We start from the raw sequence: 21,672 nt of genomic DNA on the forward strand, positions 1-21,672 counted from the left end.
CAGCACAGAGTCATAATACCCAAAGCTGCAAGTTTGGTATCATCAGTCATTAATTTCTGTTTCCCTCTTCCTTTCTATTTTCTTGTAGTATAAGGCATTTTTTTGTTTGTTTGTTTGTTTTACTCTCCTAGTACAGGTTTCAGTAGCACTACTTGTGGCTGCTCAGCTGGGGTTGTACTCTTAGCTTGGGAATAACACAAACTCCGTAGCATTCTGCTGTTTTATGCTGCTTTTAAATGCTTTTCTCCACATGATTCTCCACATATAGTTTGTTGGATTCAAAGGCTAGGAAGCTTTAAAGAGCACACTGTTTACACAAATTTATTTTATCCCTCTGAATTCTTTGATTGCACACAGTAACAGGATCTTACTGTAGGAGCAAGATGATTTGGATTTTTGCTTTCTCTCAAAAGAAACAAAACCTAAACAACAAAAAAGCAACATAAAGCTTTGACTACACTTGAGTAACTTCACATCTTTCTTACAAACTGAAGCTGAAGATGCAGTTCATACCCAATTGAAAAAAAAAAAAATTGTGAAATAATACTGAGTTGTTAATGAGGAACTGACAGGAGCTTCAGCTCAGCATGGGTAGGTACATGTACAGTACAAGCTCATGTATTACTTAGCTTTTCATACAATACATTAACAGATAACTTGCACTGAGCACCTCATTCTTACTCCAGCACAACTGAATGGAAAATCAGAACAGGACAGGCTGGGCTAGGGGAACACTGGCCAAGAGGAACACTTTCTGTGAGAGAAGTTCCCTGGTCTGCCTCGCTGTGGGACCATACAAACACTGCGCTAACACAGAAGAAAGGGAAAAAAAAAAAGCTTAGAAGTGTCGATATAAAAAAACAAACAAAAAAACACAACTCATAGAAGCTACAAATAAATAAATCACAGAAATTGGAAGATACTTCCTATAGATTACAGCAAACAGTTTTCCCAGTCACTAATGTGTGGAATCCCTCTAAATGGTACAAAACCTGATTGTAACAAAAGTTCTTTAGTGTTGACAGTACTTGCAGCGTAACGACACAGTGCTCAGGAACCAAATTTTATTATCAGTCCCAGAGTGTGGATAAATAATGGTCATGTTTAACTCTGAATATACGTTCTACTGTTACACACAGAACTGCCTGTGCCACCTATAGGCCAGGCTGTCTGACACTTTCCATTTTTACACTTCCTTTTGTTTCTGATGCTTTACACCTAATTTTAGACTGAGCGTCTAGCATATCCTTAGGTTCAAATTCCTCACAAAGTTCTACCAAATTCTTTCATAACTTTCAGGAAATTATTAAAAAATGTATTGCTCATATTAACATTGTTTTTCCACGACAGTTGAACCGTTGTGGCACACTCAGGCTCTGTAAGCTCAACTTCCAGGTTAGTGAAAGGTTCACTCTTGTGCCAGTCCTGAAATTTCTCTGCAACGTGAGCTGTGTTTGGCCACGTTTTAAAACACACAGGATAAGCTGAACGGCCAACTCAAGGCCATCCTGCCAGCTCACAGAGAGTCCCCATTTCCTCATCACCCCTCTCTTGACAGCTAAGGGTCCCATGAGCCCATCATTCCTGTCCCTGACCACAGAGAGGCGGCATAAAAAGAAATCACAGATGCAGCTGTTGCTGTGTGACAAGATTTCAGTTTGGAGACAGGAGCAAGTGCTGAACTTCACCAGGACATTCCAGTCTGGATGCTTCGTTTGGATCTTCTTTTCAAGACTGGACCATCAACAATTTAAAATAACAGTACAAAAATAAGAAAGAAGTAAAAACACAAAACTAAATAAACAATTTTCCTTCTTGAAAAACAGTCATTGTTCCCTTGATTAGGAACCTTATTGTTCTCTCGTAGATTCCCACAACCCCTCCTTGTCTCCCACACTCATGAACGTACCCCGCAGCAGGACACGCTGCCCTCATTTCCAGCCCGAGAAGCAGCCACCACACTGCACAAGTCTCCCCCACCCTATGCACTCATCCTAAATTCAATCAGTCCACAAGCCACTACACAGGCAATTAAAATTAAAATTAAAAGTAATTAAAAATCTTTTGGATGAATTCTCTAAAACATAGAAAATGGCCTAAACACTTCAGCTGCTTTTAGATCACACTTCCAGATATATTCTAGGCTAACAATTGACTTTTTTTAGTAGCTATGGTGCACATTCTCTCTTATCTTTTCCTTTTCCAACTGGCAATTGCATGACAAAGAAATTATTGCCAATTAACACCTTTGCACTTTGTACCACTGAATATATTTACATTTCTACTGCTCTGATTCAAAAAGTCACCTAATTTGTGCATGACAGGTGATTCTTTTGTTGATGTCTCCCAGATTCACTTCATCAGGTGATTTCATTCAATCTTATGTCACCATCACTAGTATTTTGTATGTTAAGCTCATGTCTGTCCTTAACAAGAACTTCAGACCACTCTGAACTTCCCTTTTAATTATATTTTTTTGCCAGACTAGCTTCCTATCTCCTGCAGTAACATTCATTATATTTTTCTACACTGGTAAGTTCCAGCATAGCACGTGACACAATTAAGAAATCATTTTCCATCTTGACTTTCTGCATGCATGCAAACAGCTTATATGTTACTGAAGTCTAAACAAACTAACAAACACTCTTTTTGTGCAGTGTGCTCTACACACTCCAAAACTGGACAAAAATACTTGAATAGTTTTTCTTAACTTATTTCTTAGAATTCAATCAGATCTACCTCTATTTTTAAAAGCATTTACTACAACTTCTTTCTGAGATATCTTTCAGATAACATAATGTAAAATTACTTATTATCTGCAAGTCAACAAACCTCTACTTCTACTATAAGAATGGCTGAACATAAATACTGGTTGGGATTCCCCTGTCAAAACAGATTTTAACACTGGGGAAAAACAAAACAAAATAAAATGAAATTCAGGCTATTTAATTCACTCTTGACTCAGAAAAATGGTTTCACAGAGTGGAGAGTAGCTTACATCTCCTAGTCGAGTCATCTTCTGTTGTATCCCCTGGTGTTTTAGTGAATGTCCTCAGGAATGTCTCATTTGAAAAGATCTCTGCCCATAATAAACTTCATGCAGGTCATCACAACCATCTGGAATGGCCTTGTGGTTTCCTTAACTGAGTATAGGTTTCTAACTATGTAGTTTTACAGATGGTATTGCAAACTTCTGAAGCTATATCTGGACTTTCTCTTTTGTTGACATTATATCTGCAATGTGGCAAAACTTTTTGATGTGGCTGAGAGAAATAAATAGAATCCTTGCATTTCCCATACAGAAAGCAAAGAAGCAGTCCAAGGACAGCTGGATGGCTAGACATGGTTTTGCTCTCTCCCTCAGGAAGAACACAGAATCAGTTCAAGAAATTATCATTCTGACCACCACCACCAGTGGAACAAATGAAGACAGCATTCGAAGGCAGCCACTCATTTGACTGGGTTTCTTGTGTTAAACAGACAAAAAATGGGGGTATTCACAGAATAGCTCGACTTGCTTATGTATCCTACCTACATTTTTCAAAAGCAGTATAGGCACTTCAGCAATGGAGTTAAAAGGAGAAGGGGCAGGCAGCAGAGCTAACTAGACACTAGTCAGACATGTGCTGTGTGTGACTTTGTCAGATTTCTAGTCTGAGCTCCATAACAGGCCCTTCTTCAATCTGTGAGAAAGTTCAATTCCTTTTCAGCTATGTTATAGATGTAGTGTCACGTGTATTCTCCGCCCAAAGTAAAAATTCTGTACAAGAACAGGGTACTGACCCTCACACTTCACAGTTAAAAGTATTTACTTGTACATTACTTCATCATTTTGTTAGGGGAGTAACCTGCCTCCCCTTGGGATCCTTGTCATGGTGTTTTGAAAAGCTCTCTTTCCCATATTTCTTATTTCCCACTAAGCTTTCCCTCTTTTTATCCTTCCACATTTTCATAATTGCTCAGATTCCCATTCCCATTCCCTCATTGAGCTTGATCCCCATTCCCCATTGGATGGCTATCAGGTTCATAGCAAACATTGATGTTTTAACCCATGAAAACAGTTGATCTCTGTATGCTTCCTAATGAACAATCCAAATGAGAATAATGAAGATAAGTCCCTGCTGCACAGACAAGGCAAGAGTTCTGCAAACTCAGACAAGGCAGTAACACATTTTGGTTCACAGCAAGTTGTCTCCTTCAAAATGCTACCAGTTCAAACGTATTGTTGTTCATGATGACTTCAGCACTGCAAAATCAACAAATATCCCATGGGAAAAAACAAAAGCATTGGAAGAACAAGTGCTAGTCTGCAACCCTATGGATATTTAGTCCTTTTTAACAGCAGAAAAACAGGAATAGAATTCAGAAGATCTGAGTGCTCGTCTTGGTTCAGCTTGTATCAGATGATTTGTTACATACTCAGTTGTTCAGGTCCAACTTTAACAAGGCAAGATAAGGCTGTCAGAAGTGCAAGACACTTAAGGGATTCCAGTGACAGCAGTGGGAGCTGCACGCCTTCAACATCTGATAAAGTAGATATCCAAAAGTGATCAGTCACAAGAAGAGAACACTTGTTTTAAATTTATTTTATTCTTCTATGTTATCTGCACCATGAATTTATTACAGCTCATCATTCTTTGTCCCATCCCTAATCTAGGTTTGTCATCATTTCATTCTTTGCCAGTGGTTATTTTTCCATCACCTATAACACATGGTCAGTGTGGCCCCATTTTTGTTCTCATTCACGACAAGGTCTACACCCATATGCCTCCAAATCCGGGCCTGCATTTTTCTCTAGGCTTTGAGGGCCCAAAGTCTTCTGCTCATCTCACACATGAATTGCTTAGAAGCTGAGATAGCAACAAGCTTCTCTAACACAGGAGCTGAGAACAGACTAATCCACAACGACAGAAAAACCACACTGAGATTCAAAAGCTTCCTCATATCATTGATTTTACTACCATACATACAACTCTAAAATGCCTAGTTCTTTTCCTTCCCTCTACTAAACTTTAGACTCCTTACGGATGCATTAACACTGATACAGCAATATTTTTTCCTCACTCATCAGTAATGAAAAAAGCTATGAGAACACAGAAAATACCCTTCCAAAACCACAAGGAAACTGGATAATACTGAGCCCTAGGCCACAGAACTGAGCAAAGCACATAAACTGCACAATGAGCTTATGCCAGTGTTTAAAACCACCTCATCTATAACTGTGGCTACTGTACTATATTCAGTGCACATGTGTCATGCCAACAGCAAAGTAATGAATCATGCAAGATGTGAAGCATACAATTTTATCTAAGGAGAAAGAAAACTGCATACTAATCACAACCCTACTCTCAGATGAAAGGAGTTCAAGCAAGCAAAACACAAGGTCCTACAAGTAAATATCATAAAAGAGACCTACCTTTGCTTTATTATGCTCATCAATCCACACTATTAGTAAGAGCACAGTAACTTAACAGGTCTGACACAGATTCCTTACACAATGCTTGTTCATTAAAGATTCTGCTAAGTTAAATTAATTATGGCATGATATACAAAATTGTGCTTCAAACTCAGATGGTTATTTCTTCCAGTTAACTCTAGCTTCTGCTAAGCAATAATTTGTGGTTGAAAATATTTGCATAAATATGAATAAATTATTCTATTCTCCTATTGGTGACAGCCAGAAGATTGACCTGAGAGATTTGACTGATTAGAGAATGTACTGCAACAGATGCATTCAGCCATTTCCAGTGTATGATCACTCAGGTAAAAATACTCACAATAAATCCAAGTTTTTTATAGTCTCGAGTATACATAGATTTGCGTTTCTCAATACTGCCACTACTGTTGTTAGGTTCCAATTCTGCATCAAATGCAATCCTTCGGAGTTCAAATATGATATCCCGTTGAGCCTGAGTCAAAACAAATGTTAAAAACAATTGTTAAAAATAATTCTCATTTTAATCATCAGTCCCACAAAGACTATTTCAAAACAGCCCAACCTTATTCTGAATTCTCTGCTTGTTGCTCAAAGACTATCACAGTAAGCATGACTGTGGTTCCTATTTTCCAAAGGTCTCACACTTGTAAGGTTCACATGCAGATGCTTCAGGGCTGACTTCCTGAAGCTTGACTGATGTTAGCAAGGTCACTAACTATACACTTAATTTTAACCACAATCATGAAACCACAGAAGCCAAGAGATCACCACCATTTCAAATTAAGCCAATACTTTTTTTCTGACTTAAATTGAAATGGTTTAACACTGTGACCTTTTTGGTGACTGCCCATTTCTGCAAGAGAAGACTTGCTTCAGTTACACAACTGGAAATGCCTCTAGATATAACTTACCATCAATACAAATAATGCTGTTTCAATCCCTCTATCAAGATATACACTAGGTAACTACATTTACATTCTCCTAAGAGAAGAGCAAAGCTCTATATCATTATGTTATTTAACTTTATGACCATCTTATTCTCTCATCTCCTTTTCTTCAAATCATCAGTAAGTCTTGACACAAGTACCTCTTAAAAATGAAATCAGCTTCCCCTTCATATGTGGCCTTAAAAAGGAACCACAAAAAAATAAACAAAACTCATCTCTACTTCTCATTGATTCTATACTAACACCTGAACCTCTTTGGGAAGCCTCTTTTTGCATGATGAATTGTATTAAAGCTAGTGTCTGGACACGGTGAGAATAAGACGAACAACTACTGCACAGGTTCACAGCAACAAAAATGAATTTGCTTGCAACACCAATTGAGTTCAGCTCTACAGTGTTACACTTAAATGTTCATCTTTGCTCTACTGGAGTACTTTTAAGGATTATGCATCTCTGTTGGTTTTGAAAAGTGTAAGAACGAAAAGTTTCATTTCAGAGCTCTAATTCAGGATGAAAACAAATACAGTTCATGAAATGACATACTAAAGAGAAAGGCCTAGCTATTTCGCTGTACTTTTCTATGTGGAATACAATAGCCAGTTCATCTTTTGACATACAGAAAACACAACTGAACATCACACGCTGAAAGAGACGGAGATTGTGCAAGCATTCCTGGCACTGTCTTTTCCTCCATAAAGAGCTTTAGGCACAGCAATGAGCAGTTGACTTCTTTCTGTTCTGATAAGATCATGTCAGATACTTACCTGATCCTGTGGATCCATTTTTGTCATCATTCTGTCTTCCAGAAGGTTAAAAGTAAGTACTTGGAGAACGTAAAGTTGATGTGCCATTTCATTATTGATGGCCCTCTGTGCCCTGATAACATGCTGTAAAAGAAAGACAGACTGCAGTGAATGCCACCATATCAGAAAATCACATTAGGTGGACTCAGGTATTTCCATTTCTGTAAGTATATGTTGGTAAGCAATGGCATATACATAATCCAGAAGAAAATAAACCAAGACTAATGCCACTGATTTAGGTATTCAGATGAACTATAGGCTTTATAAGAAATTTTAAGGAATGGGACTTTACACTAACAATGCACTGACACTTTCTCCTTTAAGTCACTAGACAGAGCCTGTGCATACATGAGGAATGGTGAAAACAAAACAAAATAAAACAAATAAAAACAAGAAAAATAGTAGGGAGCCACTCTGAGGAAAAAATGACTCCTTATCAAGAGCACTAGAGATCTGTTTGAAGAAAAAAAGTGAGCATATTCAATATTTAAGGAAAGTATTCAAGATGCCAACTCGTTCAATGCACACAGTGATACAAACAGTGCTACTGCTACTGTGGGAGTCAACATCACATGGCAATCTTACCTCTACCCGACAACTGTGATCTACATGAGGAAGACGGCTTAGAAATGCACAATACCCCATACATACAATACAGAATTACCCCATTCACAAAGCAGTTACCAAACTGGTGGATAATTTAAAAATCCCTGTTGTGTCTAAAACTGAACAGCTACAGGGAAAACAGACCCGCACTACTGAACACAGCAGGGAAGACATAAGGAAAATCACGTAGGAGATGAGTGCAACAACTGAAACTATATTTCACTGAAGTTTCAGAGAAAAAAAATCTATCTGCCAAAAGCTACTTTAGTAGCATTTTATGATAGCAAATGAACACTTAAGAATATTATCCTTATGCTTCAACCAAATTTCTTATGATCACAAGCGATGCAAAAACATGCCTTTGAAACTAATTCTGGTTTTTTGTGTCTAAGTTTGTTGTTATTTCTTTTGCATGCATCACTAAAATAATGACAGTGAGCAAGAAAGGGAAAAGGTCTGTTTTATTTGTTGCTGCTTGGTTTTGCTTTATACTGCCCCGCAGCTCATGACAGATGCTGAACTCACTGTTTTTCAGAAGAACTTCACCTTATTTTCTTAAAGAACTGATGTCAAAATCCCTATGATTTCCCAAGATAGATGAAGTAAATCTTATATATTACATTCATTAACTTCACTCTGGGCTATATATCCTGCCTCCTTAGTGCAAGTGGCAACAAACTGTGTGCAACTCGATATCAAGATACAGTCGCCTGTAGAATCAAAAAGCAGCTTTCTTATAGTTTTAATCAGATCTAAAACTTAACAAAAAGGACTTCCTACGAATGCTTCAGATATTTCCTAGACTTCACAACTAAGTTCACGTTCTCAATGGGATTTTATTCTGCATTGTACTGTCATGAAGAAATAACTATTTATTGGGCTGGGAAAACAACTTTTCTGATTATCAGTTTTGAACTCAGTGAATAACGAGATTTTTATCTTGTACACTGAAGACTTCAAAACGTATCAAAATGCAAAGAGCAATTAAAGTTTATGAAGATAAAACCCACGCATATCAAAACTCAATCTAGCTTTTCTCTCCGCTAGCGTTATGTTGGAAACGATATACTTACAGTTAGGATAATGGAGCGGAGCTGCTTTTGTGCCAGAATGTTTGCCATTTCCTGATTAAGAAAAAAACAATAGAAACAGGTATTTTAGTGCTATTCCTACATCAATATAGCAATTTAAAAGGTTTTAGTCTCAAGTTTCTGCACTGTTTCTTGTAAGCAGAATGAAGCAGCTCATCAACTACAATTTAAGAGCTATTTTTTGTGATACAAACTCAGATTGCTTTGCTATGAGAAAGAGGACAAAGAGAGTGAAAGGTTTATCAAGCTCAATATTTTGGTGGTCCAGTAACAGCAACATAAGATCTCAGAGATTTCTGTGGGTTAAACTGCTTTTTCACACACCTTTTCAAGCACAATTCCCCTCTCAGAAATCCCACTCCCCAACAACACAGCATCAACACCTTTCAAACTGTCAGTCAGGCCTTTAAAATCAGATATCAAACTGCATGCATATTTATATTAATATTAATAATATAAATATTATATTTTGGCTGTTTCAAAGTCAGATTTTCTAACTTTTAGATTACAACTCAATGCTGTAGTTTATAGTAACTAATACTTCTCTGCATTTTGGTAGCAGAGTTGGCACTGGTCCACTATTCTGCCTCCAATTAGCTTCTCTTTCTTGAAGTAACAGCCAAGTCCCTATCAGTCAGGATATGTTTCAACTTTCTCTCTTAGACATCTGGCCTTGGCTGTCCGTCTGAAAGCTACCTTAAAATGTATAGGAGAGAATAATTTATACTGATGGAGCATGACAGCCTAGTATCCTGAACCATGCCTAACAAGCATGTATCCTGTTTTTAACATTCATGTTGTCCATGAATACAGAAATGCATATGCATGGATGTGAACACACGCTAGCATATGCACTGCATATATCAATGCATTTAACATTTAGAAATCATTGTGCATGTATTTTTAAATTCCTGTTTGCTAAATGGACAATTCAAGGATTTGGATTATATGGGTAACAATATTGGAGTTTGCTGTATAGATACTGCTTGCTTACAGGAATAAAACAGCTAATAACCAAACTTAACCTCATACTTCTAAACAGTGGTCTATTAGTGTATCACAATCCTACATAATACAGCACAGCAAATCAATGCTGACACATTCTTAAGGACATTGTTAGAATGCATTGTCATTCTGTCCAGTTGGCACCACATCAAAATTTTGTTCACACAGGAATAACAAGGAAGAAAGTAGGGACCAAAACCAAGAGAATCTCAGCTTATAGCTTTTAAGCTTTTTTTTTTTCTGGCAAAGCTGGTTTCAGTTGCACATAACAGCTGAAGAGTGAAGAATGAAAGCTACAGATGCACTGATCCTGTCTGGAAATGCCCAATTGAACTGCAGGGGGAGTGCCAGGCACATGATACACCTCATATTACACAGAACTGACTGGCTTTGTTAATGCGTAGCTATCTCCAGCAAGAAGATGGACAGACAAATAATGAAGTAGGGCCTTTTTTCCTGCAATCCGGACAAAAACTGGAAATTCATTTCACTTTTTGGAGACAAAAAATCTGTTACTTGATTCTTATACGTGGAAGTTCAAATGCTTTTACTAGAATATCATCTCTGTCCACTGAACCAAAAACTGTGATAGGAGCAACAAGAATTCACAAAACCTATTACTACTGCAAAACCAACTTTGTCTCCAAGACACCTGCACTGCTATTAGTGGTTGATGAGCTGTCTTTTCTAAAAAGAAAGTATTGTAGTAACAGATGAGAACAAGAATTATGTGACAAAAATTGCCCCCTCATTTCCCATAGCAACATGTCTCTGTGAAAATGCAGACAATTGGAAAAAAAACAAAGCTCTTCAAACATTCACAGTGTCATTTCACTGCTCAACATCTCCTTTTCTAATGTATAAAATTCTCTTTCACCATTTTTAAATAACCTAGGCTTTTTTCTAGGTGATATAGTTCTTGACAGCAGCAGAGGAAGCAAGGCAACAAGAGAATCCTTATGAAAAAAGAAAATCTTTGAACCTCTTGGTTTTTTGCATTACAGAAATGAGGGTGGAAGTGTTTAAAAAAATACAGAAAAGGCAGATACCAGTGTGAATTTAAATCCTTTCCTCAACTGCAAGGCAGTCACTCATGTCATACCAGTCCCCTTAACGTGGCAGCAGAGAGGGTGTCTCCTTGCATCAGACAGATTTTGGTGCAGGGCTAGTCCAGAACTTGTCCAAGTTCTGGCAATCTGCAGACATTTCTCACATGCTCTCGTGGAATAAGGTTTTACACAAATCAAGTTTTTATTCTACAGTTTCTATTTTAATTTGTATTTTGTGTTGGTGTTTGTTTAAACATTCTCCAGTGTTAAAAAGTGTAAATAAATCTAAGACAAATCCTCACGAGTATTTGTCAGCAGCTCCCAATGACCCTGTTTTGGTCACCACAAGAATTAGCATCACTGTTCCTGGTGAAGGAAATACTAAATAAACAAATGACTAACTCTGTTTTGATACAGGCTAATTACTTGATAAACATGGATGGAAGTCCTCTGTTTCATAACATATCACATTCAATAGTTTAGCATCAGCTAGCAATCTTGAAGTATTTCCTCTTGGAGCTTCTGATCTCTGGCCCTAAAGTTAACTTAAAAGAGTACACTGACATTCATGAAATACTTACATGCCGAGATAGTACCATTTTCAAAAGCAACACACTTTTTATTAAGAAATCTGGATGGGGAAATGACTTACCAAAAAAACAGTCTGGGTTTACAAGCTGCGCTGGCAAAAAGTTCAGTACAATAAATACTACAGCCAGCCACAGTCAATATGGTTCAAGCAAGGTTACAGGGAACTACAGAATCACAGAAGAATGCTTAACCCTTCCTAACACTGACTGGTACAAGACGGAGCTAACTCCACTAAAATGAATGGTATTACACCAGTGACAGCAGTGACTGGGACAGCTACATATACGAACACAGTACGCCTCCTATAGATAAAAGGATATAACACCCAACAACTGACCTGCCTCTTGTCATCTGGTGCTTTAAGGAAAAGTGCATTTATTACTGCAATGGTATACGTCTGGATTTCTTGGTCTGTCCTGTTTGGAAGAAAATCATAAACATGAGGTAAGAACATGGACACACAAGCTATAGAAACTGATTTTCCAATTGCATTACTACCAGTAGAAGCTGAGGGACTATTTGCACTTAGAGTTACCCATACAAAAGTTATCCAAACTCTATCATTATTAAGAGAAACATTATGCTCAGCATTCAAGAAAGGTGAAATGGATAACAACCTCAAAGTACCATTAATCGTCCACTGATTGCAGCAGGAACTCAAACTGTGAGCTCCAGCCAGACGCCCAGATGTCCCAGCTACAGTTAGGAAGAAGAAACTCTAAGGAGCTTTGAAGAAAAGCTTGTTAATATTAAAAGCTTTTCAGGTGAGGAGAAAATGTCCCAGCTAGGAGGTATGGAGAACCAGTTTGAAGCACATACCCCTGTGCTAAAAAAAGTTGTTTCCATCCACTGAATCACAGTGCATTACTGTTTAAGAAAAGGCCTCTCTCTTTGTAAATGTACTTCCAACAGAAGTTGTCCAGGTTTTGTCTTATATGTTTCCCAGAGGCTGACAGGCAAAACCATACTACCTGCATGCTAACAGTGCTAAGCATTTAATCACAACCAGTACTGAGTGCTCTGCTTTTTGGTCTGCACCTCTAATCACACAGGCAGCTTTGCAACAAGAAGGCTGGTTATTTGCTAATCAGCCACTTATAACAGATGTGGAAGTCATGCAGGAGGTTACTAGTCTTTATATCACTCTTATTCTAAATGCCGTGCTCATTTTGAAAAGTAAAAATAAAAAAATCAGCATATCAAGTGGCATCTGAAGATACTCACCCCTGGAGATGTGGGATTAGCTGTCCAATTGTGATCTCCTGTGCCACCTTCTGGTACAGGTCATGGCTATTGAGCACCATTGATTCCAGGATTGCTAGTGACCGTTGTAAGATAGAGATGTCTGAGGCAAATTTGTTCACGTAGCTTGCTATCTACAAATTAAGACATGAAGAAAATTTGAGTCTTCTTGTAGAATCAGGAGAAGGAAAGAAATAAACTGCGGAGTTGGCTCAGAAAACTGTTGAGAGTAAAAGTAGTCTTTTCTACATGCCAGGCATCAGTTAATACCTTAGAGCACTCCAGTCAGCACTGCAGAAACCTTCAGAAGACACAGTGGCACAAGATTTTTCAGCTGGCATGAATCACTTCAGATTTGTCAATATCAACACCCGTAACATATATGTTTCTATATTAAGTTGTATGAGATAAATCGGTACTACAGAACTACAGCTGCTGTATTTTTATTTTACTTTATTTTTTGTGAGAGAAAACTTTGGAATGCTCACTTGCTCCAGTATCTGTGCAGCCAGAGCTCTCTAAACAAGCTTCTAGGCTCAAAAAAATGGTTGCAAAAGGGAAATTCACGTCTAACTTTCTGGCAAAATGCATCTCCAGCAAAATAAGTATATTTTAATTTGCTGTTACCAACAACAGCTCTCTCAGATTACAAATTAAAACTCACTTGATTACTGGCACAACTGATTGTGTAACTCAGTCCAGTCTCACTGTCCGTGCATTCATTTCTATCACTCTTACTGAAAGTTGCTATGAAAAATGGCACACTAGTAGAAACCATGTCTGACCTATGCTTTTTAGCAGCATGGCAATGATTTGCTGCATGCTCACATCTGCAGAGCCAACACAGCTGTGCATCATGATGTGACAGCATGTGTTCCTTTGCACGCTTCACAGCCTGTGGATACAGCTCCTAGGGAAGACTCTCACCTTCCGCTGACAAAGGAAGTAAGAACCGCTCAGGTTTTCCTCTGGTGTACCAATATCAGCACAGACAAGCAAAAAAAAAAAGTACCCAAGTAAGAACAGACAAACAGAAAAAGGAAAGTATGGTCACCAGTATTTGTTATTTGTAGCTGAGTAATAGACTTGAGATGGGGTCACTGCAGTCTATTTAATGCCTTCTTTCCCGAAAGCTTCAAGTCCATCCCATCTTAAGTAGTCACACTTCAAGAAACTAATGTAGTCTTGATACTGGAAGCTCACTTAGACCCTGGTATAATCTTCCTTTCAGAGGAAGAAAAGCATGCCAAATACTTGGAAAAGCTGCCTAGGCAACTGTAAAATTCAGAGTATCAACGTGTGTACAGCGCTTTTGCTCTCATGACATTCTGAGGAATGCCATAGCAGCAAAATCCTGCCTTCTCCCCTTCCCACTTTTTAAAAATAACTTTGGTTGAAGACTATGAAGAGAGAGGGATGGATATTTTTTCTTCTAATCTATTGCATTGGTGTTCATTGCTCTGCTACTTGCTTCACACTGCCATAGCAAGAGCACGTTGTGCAGAATGCGACTCCATTCATGTAATGCATAATGTGCTGTTCAGGGTGACAAGCTATATCTCAGGAGCTCTGTACTACCTTACCTCTACTAATGCTAATCCAGTTGTTTTCTGATACACTGTATCAGGGCTGCCAGATGTCCACAAGCCCCACAACACATACAGTAGGCATGCACAGATCAGCTCTGCACTGCTTACACAAGTCAAATGCATTTCGGATGCCTCACTCACCAGGCACACATGCATCAGCTGTGTGGCAGGAATATAATAAGCCCAGAATGTGTTCCAGAGTTGTCAGACTATTGTCATCCTCTTCCAAAGCCCTGACAAGAATCACTCTTCATGCAGCACCTCTCTTCCTTAAAAGCTCAAGGCCTAGTGTAAAAGCTTCACTGTGATATAACATTCCTAACAGGGGACTGCTGCACTAAACTAATTACAGACAGCTGAAACCTCACTCTAGGAAAGGCTGCCTCAGACACCTTTATTCTTCTGCTTTTGGGCCACAGATCCTTTTTATCATAAACATAAGCTCAGTGCACTACAGAAGCTGGCTCGTGTGTTTAGAGAGCTGTGACATCTCACACTGAACATACACTTAAAGCATCTGCTGTGTAACTTGCATGCTAAACTATGTATACTCAAAACCACCTTGCTGAAGCATGAAATATGCAAGCCTACCCTGATAAATGAGCCATGCCATTTTCAGAAGACACAAAATTAGATTTAAAAAAATTTATATTCCTATATTTGCAGTTCTGGATGTGGAAAAAGGACATCTACTGAAAACAGAATGGAATCAATATAAGTTCAAAGTTGTGTCATTTGCTGTTCTCTGGAGAACTCTGCTAACTGAGCACCATGTGCCAGAAGGGCTCTCAACATCCAAATATAACCCTGCACTCATTTATCAAAACTTCTGATAATAAATAATGATGAATGCTCACAAGAATAGAGCCTTCTCTCCACAAACAAGCAACTTAATTGCTTTACATTTTCACATGAAAACCTCGCACACAGATGCGTGTCACTAAGAAAAAAACCAAGGTTATGAGTGTTTTGCTGAACAAATGATTTCTGCACAGCCGCATGTAGCTACACTTTGTGAAGTGAGTGCTTAGCTTCCTAGCAGTTTCAAGGGAAATTAGGCATCAGAATGCCCTTGGACATTCAACCTCAGTGCTGTGCTGAAACAGGACCTAAACATATGGAATAAGAGCAGGAAGGAATGGTAGAGAAAACTAAAACTACATTTTCTGAGCTCTTTTCCCACTTCAGCATCACCTAAAGGGAGGGAAGAATTCAAAAGTTAAAAGACAAGAGTCCAAACAAACAAATAAACCAAACAGAAAAAGAAACTGACAAAAAGTGCCACAACCACCGCAGTGAAAACAACTGAAGGAAACAGATCTGATTTTCAAAGATGTCCCTTAGTTATCTGACTGGACCACTTCGATGTCTGTAAGTGAAAATAACAGGAAAATCTGAAGCAGCTTTAAATCTGTAAAGACCTAAAGTATAGTTTAAAATTTCAAGCACATATCTCATTAACAGGTAAGGAATTGTAGTTGCACTTAACTACAGAAAAAACAATAGGCAGCTGTGAGACACAGAGATCCTTTTCCAACTGCCACTTGCTTTTCCTGCACGGCACATTTTGGAAGGCAGAGTAAGCAGTTTATCAAGGTTAAGACTCTGCCCCACACAGTTATGAAACAGCACTTACATAAGTAATTCTAAGAGATCATTAAGAACATCTCAACAAACACTGCAAGCCTTCATTTTATTTCTCCTCTCATAGAAATCAAAGAGAAGAGTTCCAAATTTTTGTATTTTATTTTGATATCAAATTATCATGACACATCTTAAGAACTGGTCATCCAAATCCTTTAGGCTACTTTGGGAGTCCAGTCTAAACAAGCTTTACTGTCATGAGGAAGAAAAGAGCCTTGAGATATTCTGCTGTAAGAAAGTTTTTCAAATTATGATACAATATTTTCCCTGAAGATAAGGAACAAAGCCCTACTTGAAGGTGTCAGTTCTTATTTGCAGTAGTTGGAATAGCAGTCTTAACATACTCAAAGGATGGGAGAGGGACTGCATCCAGTACCAACTGGTTACTCATTTGAAGCATTCAAAGGTTCCCTTGAGATCTCCTCCATCTTCTACGTTTCTAGCTAGGAAATTATTTATCCAAGATTTAAAACAACAAAAAAGTTACTCAGCTGAATGTCTTCCCATTCCAGTCTGGCTTCCATTTGAAAAGAAAGACAGCTTCAAAGGTCAGAAGCACTTCAAGTAGGGCTGCAGAGATTCCTTTCAGCTAGCAGAAAATTATCCCAGCTCTTATTCATCTTGTCGTCCACTTGAACTAGCCTATCAGGAACCTCAAGTGGCCAACCAAAAGCCAAGCTCAGAGTAGCAAAGGAGAATAAAGGTGCAAGTTCCCATCAAAGACAGTTCTTGAGTGCTCCTTTAGGTGCACCCTTTGCACAAAGGGCCTCATTGAGGGCACAGCTGCTCTGCCTCTCAAGAGGTTGGTAGATCAGGATGTGTCTTTGCCCCTTTCCAGTATTTTTGCTATCCTTTCTCCTTCTGTTTCCTTTCTGATCTAGTATTCTTCCCTATTCTTTGCTTTGGCCCTTTTCCACCAGTTTCATTTCTGGTTTTTACTTGTCAGGATAACTTAGGTCACGAGAACCATTTTGTTAGATTTGTTTTGTTAACTCACAACACTGTCCAGGACATAGACGTGACTGACAAAATAGAGAAGGCATTACAGGGATGCACATCACCTCTTGCTGTTTTCACTAACCAACTCACAGGGCAAAACACATTGAAAGAGTAAAACAAAAACAGTAATTCTGAATCATTAACTAGACAGATTAATTTAAATTTTAGCAAATTTCTTACTATATGTGTTAGGCTTCCTCAGCAAATAACACATTCTAGGCTGGAATTTCTGTCTAATTAAGCCAGTTAAAACACAGGTCTACTATTTTCTTTGCCATGTTAAGATTGCCATCATAATCTACCTAAGCTTATGAGATTAACAAAGTCCAAAACATAATACTAACCTCTTTCACAACTAACACCTATCATTTTAATGACCAAAACTGAACTTAAAAATCTAATTATCTTTTCACAGAATCACAGAATTACTCAGGTTGGAGAAGACCTTCAAGATCATCAAGATCAATAGCAGCTTAACCACAACCCACTGCTAAATCATGTTCCAGAGTACCACATCCAAGCAGTTTTAAAACACTTAATTCATAACCGTTTATTTCTTCCTTTATATATACTTCCTTTATATGGTAATAATTTTCTAACCAAATTTACACAAGAATTCTGTCACATTTTGCTATAAAGAGAAGATATCTTTGCCACAGGTGGCATTAGTTCCATTTGTGCACCTGGTATCATTACAGTGAATCAACTCTGACATCTTTTGAACTCATACAAATGCACTTCAATGTAAGATTTGTTTCAACTTCAACCTGTTTTGAAAAGAATAATTAGTAAGAATTTCTGGCTTTGTTTTAAGCAGATGAGCCACTTTGTTTGATTGCAACCTGCCAATATTTAAGAAGAGAATAAGTAAAAAATGTTAAATCAATAACAACAAAATCCTTTTTTTTATAGGTCTGCTAGATTTCTGCATTTAAAGAGTACTTTGCTGTTTCTGCTGCTCTTGTGCATCTACCACGTGCAAGAAAAGAAGAAAAAATGTAGCAGATCATGGAAAAATCTTTTTCAAAATCTTATACCTTAGCTGCAGGATTCAGGGAGCTGGAGCTCAGCTTGATCAACTCAAGAGATTTCAGTTTAATTTCAATTTGTAAACTAACTCATTTCTCTTCCTTCCCTATCCTCAAAGGAAACATTTCAATGCTGTTTTTATTTCAAGATGCATATTATTGCTCAATTTAATTTACATTAAATCTAAACACTATTTTCTGCTTTAACTGCCTGGTATGTGCACAAGGAGGTCACACTCTAACTTAGCAAGCAGCAGCCCATGTATAGGCCTAACATAGCGTTGATCCAATTTCATTTCCTCTGAACTCAGTAGAAGTTGGGCTAGATCCCACAGTTACAAATATTTGTGATTTAAACAGGACATTGACCTCATTTTCATATACCTTTTTGACCAAGCAATCAGCTAAACAATGCAACTGAAAGAGAGAAAGCACAACTCACCTCAAAAATTTTAAAGCATCGAAGCAAATCTGTACAGAACACATAGCATTGATTACAAATTTACCTTTTTAATGAATGCCACAGAGAATGTATCCCACGATACAATCCCATGATCCATCAGCTCAACAAATGCAGTCAGTGTAAAGGACAACATATCTCCAAAGCTGCAAGAGATAGGAGTCATGACTACAGTTACCAGTTAAGCAGCATGGCAACGACCGAGGGAATAAAGCAGCAGGAAGCTTTCAGAAAGGCAGGAAAAGAAAGCCAAACATGGACTAAGAGGCAGCAAAAGAGCAAGAGAGGCCATGCAACAAATAGTCTCCAAAGCAATTTTGCATGGACATCACGAATAATCACCTGAAATAAAGCAATTTAGTAAGAGAAGAACTATGTCCTAGGAAAACACCACATGCAATGCTCAAGAAAATCAGATAGTCTAACTAAGCTTCTTTAATCTAATTCAAAATTTTAGAACTAACGGGAGAAAATAAATCTTTTCTTTTCATAGTAACTTACAGACATGCTCCGAGTTGAACGTCACACAAAGGTACATACCACACTGTGGTACCTCTGTAGGTAGAAAATCAGTGGATTGTCTGTTTCTTCTCTTACAAGGAAGCAAACATTTTAAAAACGCACCAGAAAAGATTTTGCATTGAGCAGCAGTTTTCCAATGGTTAATGCCTCAGTTTATTTCTTTTAAGTAAATGGAGATGCATCTTCAGGTTATCTCTGGGCAATCATGTCCAAAGGTCTGCGAAGTTCCACTTGTTCATTCAAGAATGCAGCTCAAATTTCTTAGATTTGCAGGCCTCTACACTGCATAATTAATTGTAAATTCAAGTGCATCTTTGTATTAAATATGTTCAATACAGGCTTAAATGCATCATAAAGAACATGCTCTAAATTGACTAGCTGTACACTAATTTTCCATGTTAAAATCAACTTTTATAAATCACCTTCATTTCTATATATACTTGTGGTACACAACAGTCAGTATCCACAATGATTTTAATGAAACCATTCAACAAGGTAACTGCTCAACACAAGAAGCTGCGCACAGACTCCTAGAAGCAGCAGTGTATTACCTTTAAGGGCATGCCAAAATGCCTGCAAGGTACTCTGCCACTAAGCCATTTACAAGCTTAAGCATGCAATCAAGCTAAATAACATGAATAGTCCCACTGACTTTAATGCAGCAGCTTACCTAATAAAAAGACAAAATTAAAACCTGTGAGATTGAAACTACAATGCCCAGTACGCTGGAAAACTGAATCTAGTAGAATAGCTATAGTTAAGGAATGCAATTACTAATCCTTGTGTGATTTGATCCCCTACTGTCTTACACCATCACAACCCAAATTAGTGAACAGTCACTCAGAGGGAAGGCGTTCACTGCAGGACAAAGGAATAAAGCAGGAAATCAATTTAAATGCAACAATTCCAATAGCCATTCGTTACAGATTTGATATAATCTCCATTAAAGCATCTTGACACCAAAAGAAAAACCTTTAGTGTCCCCTTCACTTAGGCTAGTTCATGAAAACTCTGCAAAAGCCTTCACTAAGATGAAACTTGCCATTCTTGACATTTGGGTTAGGAGGGAATTATACACACACCTTCTCTTTCAAAGTAAGGGTATCTAGTATGTCTTTGATTATTTATGACAAAATAAAAAGGCAATATGAAAGAATAAACATGAAAAATAGTGTCTTTTAAAAAAAAATAAGCCACTGTAATTCTACAAGGAATACTTTGTTCAGCCATACATTACTGTTTGTCTTTTAATTCTACAAATCTAGGAATTAAATTAGACTTCAAATGTCAACATCAGCATTCCAAATAACCAAGGATTTCATAAAAAGAAAACAATACAGCACTGTAGGAAATACAATCAGCTCCAGTCCTCTCATTCTCTCCAGCCCATTCTTTTTTCATATAATGGTTATTTATGAATGTCTAAGTAAAAATGCATCCCTTGGAAAGAGTTGCTTTTAAAAAATTTGCCTAGATATTCATGCCAGAATATTTCCATGAATATACAGAATATCAGCATGTTATAAAGCTAGACAAACTTATATACAAATAAAAAGAAAAAAAATTCTATTAGGAAAATTATTGTATGAAATTAAAAGGAGATAAGTTATCTGCTCAGTTTAATACTGGGAGAGATAACTTTATCTATCCTGGATTTTCTTATGTATGTTTACAAATTTTATCAATTAATGTGCATTTAGTACATAAATATTATTCTATAAATGAAAGGTAATTCCTATTAACAATGAGTATAGATTAGAAGGATTGCTTACACTGTATTTTACTACCTACATGTATGTGTATGTGAGTGTGTATATATATATATATATATATATATATATATATATATATATATATATATATTCTCCTCCAGAACTGCAATGTCTGGAATTCAGTTTAGTTAAATTCCCTTATATTCAGCACTCATTTGCTCTTCTTGAGAAAACTATTCATTAATCTAGTCAATTATTTATCCTACTGCACATCTTTGAAAGTGAAACTAGGTTAACAGACCTGAAAATACTAGTGTATAAACCTGGTTTTAGCAGATGTGCCACTGACACAATCTTCTGGGATACAGACAGTGCAAGTACTTTGCAACTTAAAACAAGGCAGGCTGCCCCAGTGGGTGTCACTCCTATGACATTTTTCACGTTATTAAGAGCAAAGAGGTGCAACACTGGGACTAAATCAAGCATATGTTCTGCATCACCACATATACATAGCATGGATTTTTAAAATATCTATCTATCCATAGGCACAGGGCACACACATGTATGTACTAAAACCATGTACTACATATGTACTAGCCAGGCTTAAAGGATAAGCATTAGGTGCAGCACTGCAAGACATGAAAACAATCTCCAGGGTAACTAGCAAGATAAAGTAGGAGGGAGTGGTGTTGATTCATTGTTACGCATTTAAACACAAGCAGACAGGTAGAAATAGATTTTCAGGCATTTCTGTTTCAGCACACACATGCAGACACACTCATACTATTGAGAGGCAGACTGAGATGTGGGAAATTTCATGGGAATCAAAGCTTGTTCATAGAATGTAAGTGGTACTGCTTAACTCAAAATCTCAGTGAGTTTTAGTCATAAGAAAAGTCTGAAAAATATTAGGGCTTGCTTCACAAAATCTTTCTGAAGAACATACA

General features: G+C 37.6%; 1 protein-coding gene across 4 annotated transcripts in view; it reads right to left on the minus strand.

The window, feature by feature from the left end:
- Positions 1-21,672, minus strand: part of LOC136058699 (engulfment and cell motility protein 1) — a 188,360-nt gene that overhangs the window by 70,055 nt on the left and 96,633 nt on the right. For all 4 annotated transcript variants that reach the window (XM_065752356.1, XM_065752355.1, XM_065752354.1 and 1 more), the window contains 6 exons: positions 18,538-18,637; positions 12,754-12,905; positions 11,867-11,945; positions 8,867-8,917; positions 7,149-7,271; positions 5,778-5,909 (listed from right to left, as the gene is read on the minus strand). In XM_065752356.1, coding sequence (XP_065608428.1) covers positions 5,778-5,909; positions 7,149-7,271; positions 8,867-8,917; positions 11,867-11,945; positions 12,754-12,905; positions 18,538-18,637 — 637 coding nt within the window. The remainder of the gene's footprint in view (positions 1-5,777; positions 5,910-7,148; positions 7,272-8,866; positions 8,918-11,866; positions 11,946-12,753; positions 12,906-18,537; positions 18,638-21,672) is intronic.

The sequence above is a fragment of the Cyrtonyx montezumae genome, unplaced genomic scaffold, assembly GCF_038088225.1.
Source record: "Cyrtonyx montezumae isolate F1298 unplaced genomic scaffold, pur_monq_1.0 scaffold_8, whole genome shotgun sequence".
Classification (NCBI taxonomy): domain Eukaryota; kingdom Metazoa; phylum Chordata; class Aves; order Galliformes; family Odontophoridae; genus Cyrtonyx; species Cyrtonyx montezumae.